This window comes from Priapulus caudatus, unplaced genomic scaffold (assembly GCF_000485595.1).
Source record: "Priapulus caudatus unplaced genomic scaffold, Priapulus_caudatus-5.0.1 Scaffold97, whole genome shotgun sequence".
NCBI classification, from domain to species: domain Eukaryota; kingdom Metazoa; phylum Priapulida; class Priapulimorpha; order Priapulimorphida; family Priapulidae; genus Priapulus; species Priapulus caudatus.
The window spans coordinates 363,310-372,265 of NW_014577158.1; the positions used below are offsets into that span (position 1 = coordinate 363,310).

Sequence of the window (8,956 nt, forward strand, 5' to 3'; positions counted from 1 at the left end):
TCTCCTCTCTCTCTATCTCTCTCTCTCCATCTCTCTCTCTCTCTGCCTCTCTCTCTCTCTCTCTCTCTTCTCTCTCTCTCTCTCTCTCTTCTCTCTCTCTCTCTCTCTCTCTCTCTCGTTTTCTTCGGCTTTCTTCTCTCTCTGCTCTCTCTCTCTCTCTCTTCTCTCCTCTCTCTCTCGTCTCTCTCTCTCGTCTCTCTCTCTCTCTGCTCTCTCTCTCTCTCTGCTCTCTCTCTCTTCTCTCGCTCTGCTCTCTGTGTTGCTCTCGCTCTCTCTTCTCACTCTCTCAACTCTGCTCTCTCTCTCTCTCTCTCTCTCCTCCTAATCCGCTCGCCGCTCGCTCTCTCTCTCTCTCTCACTCACTTCATCGCTCACTCTCTCTCTCGTCTCTCTCTACTCTCTCTCTCTCTCTCCTCTCTCTCTCTACTCTCACTTTCTCTCTACTCTGACTCTGACTCATGCTCGTCTCTCTCTCTCAGCTCTCACTCTCCTACTCTCTCTCTCTCTCTCGTATACTATTCAGATATTCTATGATTGTATGGCGCTCGTGCACTCTCGTCTCTCTCTCTCTGGTCCGCGTCGCTCTCGTGCTGTGTATGCTCTAGGTGTCTCATCTCTCACTCACTCTCTCTCTCTCTTCTCTCTTCCTCTCTCTCCTCTCTCTCTGCTCTCTCTCGCTCTTCTCTCTGGTCTCTGTCTCTGTCTCTGTCTAGTCTCTGTCTCTCTCTCTCCTCTCTCTCATCTCTCTCTCTCTCTCTCTCTCTCTCTCTCTCTCTCTCTTTCGCTCTCTGTCTGTGGTCTCTCTAGGTGTCTCTCCTCTCACTTCACTCACTCACTTCTCTCTCTCTATCTCTCTCTCTCCTCTCTCTCTCTCTCTCGTCTCTCGCGTCCTCTCCTCGTCCTCCTACTTTTCTATCTCTCTGGCACTCCTCTCGCCCCTCTCTCTCTCCATCCTCTATCACTTTATCCATCTCTCTATCTCTATCTATCTATCTGTATATATCTCTCTCTCTTTCTCGTCTGCTTTCTCTCAGGAACACAGTTGTAAAAATCGTTGTCGGTGTTAAGTTGCGTGCTGTGGTTTGACCCACCAGCGTCCGAGTAGAATTACAGAACACAACGCTTAAAATTCTCTGGAAAAGTCTATTGATCTTCTAAGTGGTCAGCGAGCTGGCTACTGCGGAGTGCGAACTCACCGCGGAGAGGGTTTGTATGCCTAAATAATATACAGCATGGTATTAGTAGAGTGGCGGTTATAGCCCATTTATATACTACTGACGTGTTTATTTAAATGTTGTTAGAGGCAAAAAAATGGCATAATGACGCTTCCCAGCACATCAGTCCTATGATGCCACTGATTAAGGCCGCTTAGAAGTCCTGTATACATATGCGTTCGCCACAGCTTGATAGGCCTTGAATTTGAGGGGAGTCTGTTGAAAAGTGACTTGAATTTAGTAACAATTTGAATTTTTGTGCTCTGCAAAAATCCCTTGAAATTTGGTAATGCAAAATGCTCGTCTTGAATTTTTAGAACAGAATCCCTTGCCTGTAATAATAACACACATTTTCTACGATCAATAATGTGGCAAACCTCATATAAAAATATGCATTAAATCGAGGTTAAAAAGGCGTGCGTGCGTGCGTGCTTGCGTAACAGTGGTAGCAGCGTTGGCAGCATATCATCGGTGCGTATTATCAACGTAATAGTATCAGCAATGTTATGAGTATATATTGCGTTATATCTGTGTACATCATGTCATGTTGCATTGTAAGGTACGTGGTGGCGATGCAGGTTTAAATCCACGAAATTCACGAAGGTCGAAAGTGCTGGAGCTACACTGTAATTTTTTGTGTTGTTCTTTGCAGGAAAGTGTTCTGCGGCTGCGCTCGACGTTCTAGCGAATGTGTTCAGAGAGGACCTTCTTCCAACACTACTGCCTATTCTTAAAGAAACTCTATTCCACACCGACTGGGAGATCAAGGAATCTGGAATATTGGTGCTCGGTGCGATTGCAGAAGGCAAGTCACACGCCTAATACATAGTACAGAAAAATGTTTGTATGTGAAATTACAGTCTTGTATTTTTGTTATGGTTAAATTGCTGCATTATACATATCCTTTTTCGTACTGTTTGATGAAAACGAACACGCGACTCCATACATTTTCATGCAGTTTTGGTGCTCTCAACAAAGACAAATCGCTCGGATGTTCTAGATTTTCTAATATGTGAAATGCGTTCTCATCCAGTAAGATTTTGTCGTATACCTAATGCTTGCCAAGCACTCGTGTTTTGTGCAAGCGTCTTCTATCTAAAGTTACACGACCACGCACGTAACGTAAACCGACGTCGACATAGTCGGTCGTTTCAACGTGTGCGTGTTTTCTGACGCGGCCGCTCGCGTTTTCCCGGCGTTCCTGCAGGCTGCATGAACGGGATGGTTCCCCACCTGCCGGAGCTGCTGCCGTACCTCATCAGCTGCCTGTCGGACAGGAAGGCCCTCGTGCGCAGCATCACCTGCTGGACTCTCAGCCGATACGCGCACTGGGTCGTGCAGCAGCCCCACGACATGTACCTCAAGCCACTCATGACGGAGGTAGGCACTCGTTTAGTGCTGGCAACACTAACCCTAACCCTAATGCTAACCCACAACATGTACCTCAAGCCACTCATGACGGAGGTAGGCGCTCGTTTAGTGCTCGCAACCCTAACCCTAACCTTAACCCACAACATGTACCTCAAGCCACTCATGGCGGAGGTAGGCGCTCGTTTAGTGCTCGCAACCCTAACCCTAACCCTAACCCATGACATGTATCTCGAGCCACTCATGGCGGAGGTAGGCGCTCGTAAATCGTTGTCGGTGTTAAGTTGCGTGCTGTGTTTGACCCACCAGCTGTCCAGTAGAATACAGAACAAACGTTAAATTCTTGAAAGTATTGATTTTAACGTGTTCGCGAGTGGCTCACTGCGGGTGCGATCACCGCGGAGAGGGTTTGTATGCTAAATAATATACTAGCCATGTATAGTAGGTGTGCGTTTATAGCCATTTATATACTACTACGTGCTTTATTTAAATGTGTAGAGGCAAAAAAATGCATATATGCGTTCCCACACATCAGTCTATATGCACTGATTAAAGGCCCTTAGAAGTCCTTATACATGGTTCGCACAGTCCTTGAAAAGTCCTTGAATTTGAGGGGAGTCTTTGAAAAGTACTTGAATTTAGTAAATTTTGATTTTGTGCTTGAAAAGTCCTTGAATTTTATGAAAATGTCCTTGAATTTTTAGAAAGAATCCTTGCCTGTAATAAACACACATTTTATACCATCAATAATGTGCAAACCTCAATAAAAATTGCATTAAATGAGCTTAAAAAGCTATAGACACGATAGACAGTTAAATGATGATCACAAATTACAGTAAGTCAGTAATATCAATCAGTAAATCAAGGTATGTTGTAGAAGTGACAGTGTTTGGAAGGGTTTATTAATGTGATCCAGGTAAGTTTTAGAGGTGACAGTGATTAAGAATGGGGTTATTATTAAATTAATCCAGGTATGTTTTGTTCTGTGTATGAATTCCGATAAAGTGTCCTTGAAAAGTCCTTGAAAAAATTTTCAGTCCTGTATGAACTATGTTATATGTTCTCTCGCACCATTATTAGATTTTGGAATCTGGGAATAATTTTTTAACAGAACATGCGTGTGAGTCCTCTAGGCATCGACTGGCCTTGTTGGTACACCCCACTACCTCGATAGGAGATTGATACTGTTGCATGGCACTGTACTTGTTAGAGGTTCTCTGTGCTATGTATAGCTTAGTGGATAGATCGTAACTATATATATGATGTGATAAATCATCACAATTGCAGACTGTCTCGCAGCAGGAGGGGAGGGAAAAGTGTGATGCACGTATACGTGCTGAAAATTAAAAGCTAAATTACAAATATTTCTAACTGAAAAGTCATTAAAGCACATTATTTTGTCATTCTAAATTCCAGTAACTTGAAAATACTATGAATGTATGTTTATGTGTACATACACGAACATTATAGCTTATTCGTCATTGTGTTCATTTTGTTAGCGATTCTGTTCAGAGATTGGGTAAAGGGAGTCACAATGTTTTAAAAACATTACCGTTTCATCTTTTGACGAAAATGGATAGTCGTCGTCTGAAATCCTATTTAAAATGTGGATAGAATGATGCCAGCCAGCAGCAATGCAATTATAAATTTTTTCATAGGCATGAGAAGAAACGAGGGATTTTGACTGTACAGCTGATTTTATTTACATTTAAAACTAACCAGTCAATGTGACCTTGTCACATCCTCAGGCTACCTGGCATAAATGTTATTACATGATAAATTGGGAGTCGATTTGTGCTGGATATGTTGTAAACGTATGCACTGGGCAGTATATACTATATACTATATATTAAGATGTAGGCAAGTACAGTAGTGGACACATTTTTGTTTGTTATATCAAAGTGTGGTAGTGATTTGGTTTCAATCAACAAAATTAGGTGGCTTCTTCTAAGCTGTATTCATTGCAGATAAATTTGGTTGTTTGTTCTAATATGTATTTATTGTAGACAATAAAATCTGGTTGCTTGTTCTAGTATGCATTTATTGTAGACAACAAAATTAGTTTGCTTGTTCTAATATGTATTCATTGTAGACAACAAAATTACATTGCTTGTTTTAAGCTCCAGTCATTTAAGAAAAAAAAGAGTGCGATGCTTGTGTTTTAAGCCACCTCTGTTATGCATTCTATTGTTTTAGGGAGCGTTTGGCGCGCTGCAGAAGATCTGCGAGGATTCTTCGGAGATTCTTGATAGCGACGCCCTCGATCGACCTCTCAACGTCATGATCCCAAAGTTCCTACAGTTCTTCAAACACAGCAGTCCGAAAATCAGGTGAGCATGGTGATGTGTGGCTGGAAGGGTAGTTTGTGTATGTGTCTAGTAGAGGCGGGACGATACAGGTAGCTCTTGATGCGATCCCTGTCATGATAGAATCTGTATCGCGATAAGCCTTTCAACGATACGATACGTGTTGCGATACTTTCTAGAGAAACTACGTAGCAAACTATACAATTAACCGGTACTCGATCAATCGTGTGAATGCTTACCAATCAGTATCCTAGAGTGCTTAGTAAACAACTGTTATTGTACTGTGAATTGTGTCATGCTTCTTTTGATGGAACTTTGCTACCAGGTGATACGGATTTCATTCAGTAGATTATCGATACGTGCATCGTGAATAGTCACACTTATCAATCAATACGTGTATCATCGAAGTTTGTATCGCGATACAGTCCGACCTTTTTTATCCGGCCATCTGTTATCCGGAAATCTCTATTAACCGGCCGCGTTCTCGCAGTGTATGTTCTCTGTTTTTTCATTTATTTCCACCTAAAAATCTCGCGCAAAACTCGCGCGATGTACACTTTGATTATCGTAAGAGCGCACAGCTATCACATACACAAAACAATGTGAAACGCGCTACCTCGCTACGCACTCGCGAGCGATCGAGCCCCATACTTCAATCATTGGCGCCCATGATGGATTCAAACGCGTGCCATAGGCATGCATGCGGACGCTGCAGGCGGATGCAGGGGTAGAGAGGGAGAGTCTCGGTGGGTGGGGTGGGGATTCTGGGGGGGTCTCGCCCAGCAAAATTTGAAAATTTTGAATGTCAGACTGCATTTGAGGCACCCTGAAACATGGAACCTGAACCCCTGAACATTTTCACAACGGCGATGTTAAATTTGACAACGGCGGTGCGCCGCTGTGCCTCTTATGTATAAGAAACCCTGCCTAGCGCATGGAGGGATAGTTTCTTATAGCAGTGATTACAAACCCTGCTGTTGAAGCCGGCATGCAGGAAACCCGAATGAAATTTGTGCATATATATTATTATATATATATAGGTGATCATAATTGAGTTTTTTATAAGGATGGCTTGTGGCTGAATCTGTGTGGACCCTGCTGTTAAAGCAGGCATGTGAAATGTCTAGCGAATGATATTTGTGCAAACGCATGTAGGCGTTGATATTGTCATTTCACGTAGTCGGCACCGAAATTGCGCATTGGTATTGCGTCAGAAGTAGTCTGGAGTGATGTAGACTTTATTTCTGTCTTCATAGAAGTTACGCTTCATGCAAGATACAGATTGTATTCGTACTGTCTGACCAGATTACGTTCTCGCAGCCCATGTATTTTAAATACACTACCTGTTTCCATCATAGAGAATGTTACTAAGATATAAGTATTGTATTGTGTGAGAAAATCAGTGTTACTGGTTACTACCTGGTGTGCTACCAATTACTATACTTTGTATTAATATAGTACACATTATGTATGAATACTCTCTAAATTTAATGAAGTAAAGTAGTAGTAATGAGTAACGTGTTACCAAATTACTGTGATAATGTACATGAATTGTGCATTTATCGGATGGTATTTGTTAATTGGTGTTCCGTCGTTGACGTTTCAGAGCGCACGCTATATCATGTGTCAATCAGTTCATCATCTGCCGGGCCCAGGCCCTCATGCTGCACATCGACCAGTTTATAGAGGTGAGAGATTACAGTCGTAAAGGGAGCCTCCCCCCCCCTCCCAGAAGTGCCCTTTGTAGACAGGTGTCTGTTCTGTAGAGGTGGTTTCAATGCATAACTGCCACCCAAGGGAAATCGTCAAAGGTGTTCGTTCTGTAGAGGTGGTTTTAGTGTATAAGTGCTGGGGGAAATACAAAAAGTGTCCTTTATAGACAGGTGTACATTCGGGGAAAATGACCACTGACAAAGGTTTGACTGTACAAATGTAACTTTATTCCAATAATTGCTGTTTTCATGGGTGCTTCATCCAATTTTCATTTCCTAGCCAATCGCATGGCCATCTACCAACTGGTATATCAACACCGGCATAAATAACATAAAACTATAAAAATTTATTCAACGTCATGATATGTATCGTATAATCGTTAGTATACATGTCGTCTCGTTATCGCATGCTGATACGCAGCAATAGTCTCTACTCTTCTATCTATTGTAGGTTCTTAATGTAACCTCTATAGTAACATATAACCTCCGATGATAGGACTAGGTGATTTGTGCACAGTGTTCATTCGTCCCGTGTGTTCGCCGTTGTTCACTGGTCGTGTGTTCGCAGAACCTCTTTCATCTTGCGAACGACGACGACGCTGAGGTGAGAAAGAACATCTGCCGGGCGCTCGTCATGCTACTGGAAGTACGAATGGATCGACTAATCCCACACATGCACAGCATAGTCGAGGTAATGTCCTATCTATCATCAGCAACAGCGACAGCAGTAAGCAACAGCAGTAGCAGCAGTGGCCCACGTCGCTGCCGACACCCGGAAATGCCGACGGACCTTCAACGATCTCCCGCCGTCGCTGCCACGCCGACCGCCGATAACGACCTTACAACAACCTTCCCAACGTCGGCTGCCCCCGACAAACCCTTCAACCGATGCTCCCCCCGTCGCTCCACCGCCGCCGCCGATAACGACCTTCAACAACCTTCCCACGTCGGCTTGCGACAACGACTTCACGATCTCCCCCGTCGCTCCACCCGGCCGATAACGACCTTCAACAACCTTCCCACGTCGCTGCCGACAACGACCTTCAACGATCTCCCTCCGTCGCTCCACCGCCGCTGCTGACAACGACCTCCCCCATCGCTGCCGGCAACGACCTTCACTGTCCTCTCCCCGCCACCCTCTCCAACTCACGGGTTTGTTGAGGTGGTGTCCGACGCTGTCCGCGAGCGTGCCGATGGCATCGTAGAGGATCAGCAGGTTCTTGTGCTGGTACTTGCTGAAGGCAAACACGAGCGTCTCGAGGATGAAGTCGAGGTAGGGCACGAGCTCGGTGCACGCCTCCTCTTCCAGCGTCGCAAACGCGCTGCACGCCGCCTCCTGTACGCGCTTGTTTGCGTCCAACACTCGCTTCAGCAGCTGTAAATGATATCAACAAACATGTAGTCGTATTAACAACAGCTAGAGATCTCCCTCTAGCCTCCTGCACATGCTTGTTTGGCATCGAAATCTCGCTTAGCAGCTGTAAACTACATGTAGCAGTAGTGATGTCACGATCATCGATTATACTCGATCATCAGTTGAACAGTGGCTCGAACCAAGCGCTTGGTTATCAAAAAATTTTTTTTTTTTTAAACTTGAACAAGAAAACTTGGAAAAGTGATTGAGAATCAGAGATATCATCGCTACTACACAATTATCATTTATTAACATACATGTATTATACACACAGTAGTAAACAGTACAAAACAAGCACATACATGCACACACGTACATGCACACGGACGTTACGCACACGCAGGCATTCAACACCTCGAGTAACCGATTGTAACGATCATCGGTTACTTGGGTCAACCGATGATCGAATTACGAAAATTACAACCGATTGACAACACTATGTAGCAGCATTAACAATATCTAGAGACTTAGCTAAAGGGATCTTCCCTCCCCCCTAGATACAGATGTGCTAGGTTAGGGTTAGGGTTAGTGTTGCCTGGACTAAACGAGCACCTACCTCGCCATGAGTGACTCGAGATACATGTCATGGGTTAGGGTTAGATGTTGGGGTTGCCAGCACTAAACAACGCCGCTACCTCCGTCATGAGTGGCTTGAGGTACAAGTCGTGGGTTAGGGTTAGAGTTGCCTGCACTAAACGAGCGCCTACCTCCGTCATGAGTGGCTTGAGGTACAAGTCGTGGTAGAGTTAGGGTTGTCTGCACTAAACGGACGCCTACCTCCGGTCATGAGTGGCTTGAGGTACCAAGTTGTGGGTTAGGGGGTTAAGGGTTGCCTGCACTAAACGAGTGGCCTACCTCGCGCCATGAGTGCTTGAGGTACATATCTTGGGTTAGCGGGTTTAGGGTTAGGGCTAGGGATTAGGCGTTTACGGATATTGCCGG

At 44.4% G+C, this 8,956-nt stretch overlaps 2 protein-coding genes across 2 annotated transcripts in view; one reads left to right on the forward strand and one right to left on the reverse strand.

The window, feature by feature from the left end:
* The window catches only part of LOC106805024 (transportin-1-like), a gene marked incomplete at its 5' end in the record, with an annotated part of 14,146 nt that extends 6,712 nt beyond the window's left edge, over nucleotides 1-7,434 (forward strand). The window contains 4 exon segments of the mRNA XM_014806493.1: nucleotides 4,779-4,912; nucleotides 6,495-6,576; nucleotides 7,169-7,312; nucleotides 7,345-7,434. Of these exon segments, the coding sequence (XP_014661979.1) occupies nucleotides 4,779-4,912; nucleotides 6,495-6,576; nucleotides 7,169-7,312; nucleotides 7,345-7,434 (450 nt within the window).
* Nucleotides 7,435-7,481: 47 nt separating this feature from the next.
* Nucleotides 7,482-8,741, reverse strand: LOC106805025 (transportin-1-like). Its single transcript, XM_014806494.1, has 3 exons — nucleotides 8,722-8,741; nucleotides 7,747-7,975; nucleotides 7,482-7,528 (listed from the first exon to the last, which is right to left on the reverse strand). The coding sequence occupies exons 1-3, from the start codon at nucleotides 8,728-8,730 to the stop codon at nucleotides 7,482-7,484; spliced, it is 285 nt and encodes a 94-aa protein (XP_014661980.1). The 5' UTR covers nucleotides 8,731-8,741.
* Nucleotides 8,742-8,956: the final 215 nt, after the last annotated feature.

Coding starts and splice junctions, on each gene's coding strand:
- LOC106805025 (XM_014806494.1), bottom strand. Junction 7,529..7,746: donor CCACCTCAACAAACCCGTGA/GTTGGAGAGGGT, acceptor AGGTTGTTGAAG/GTCGTTATCGGCGGCGGCGG.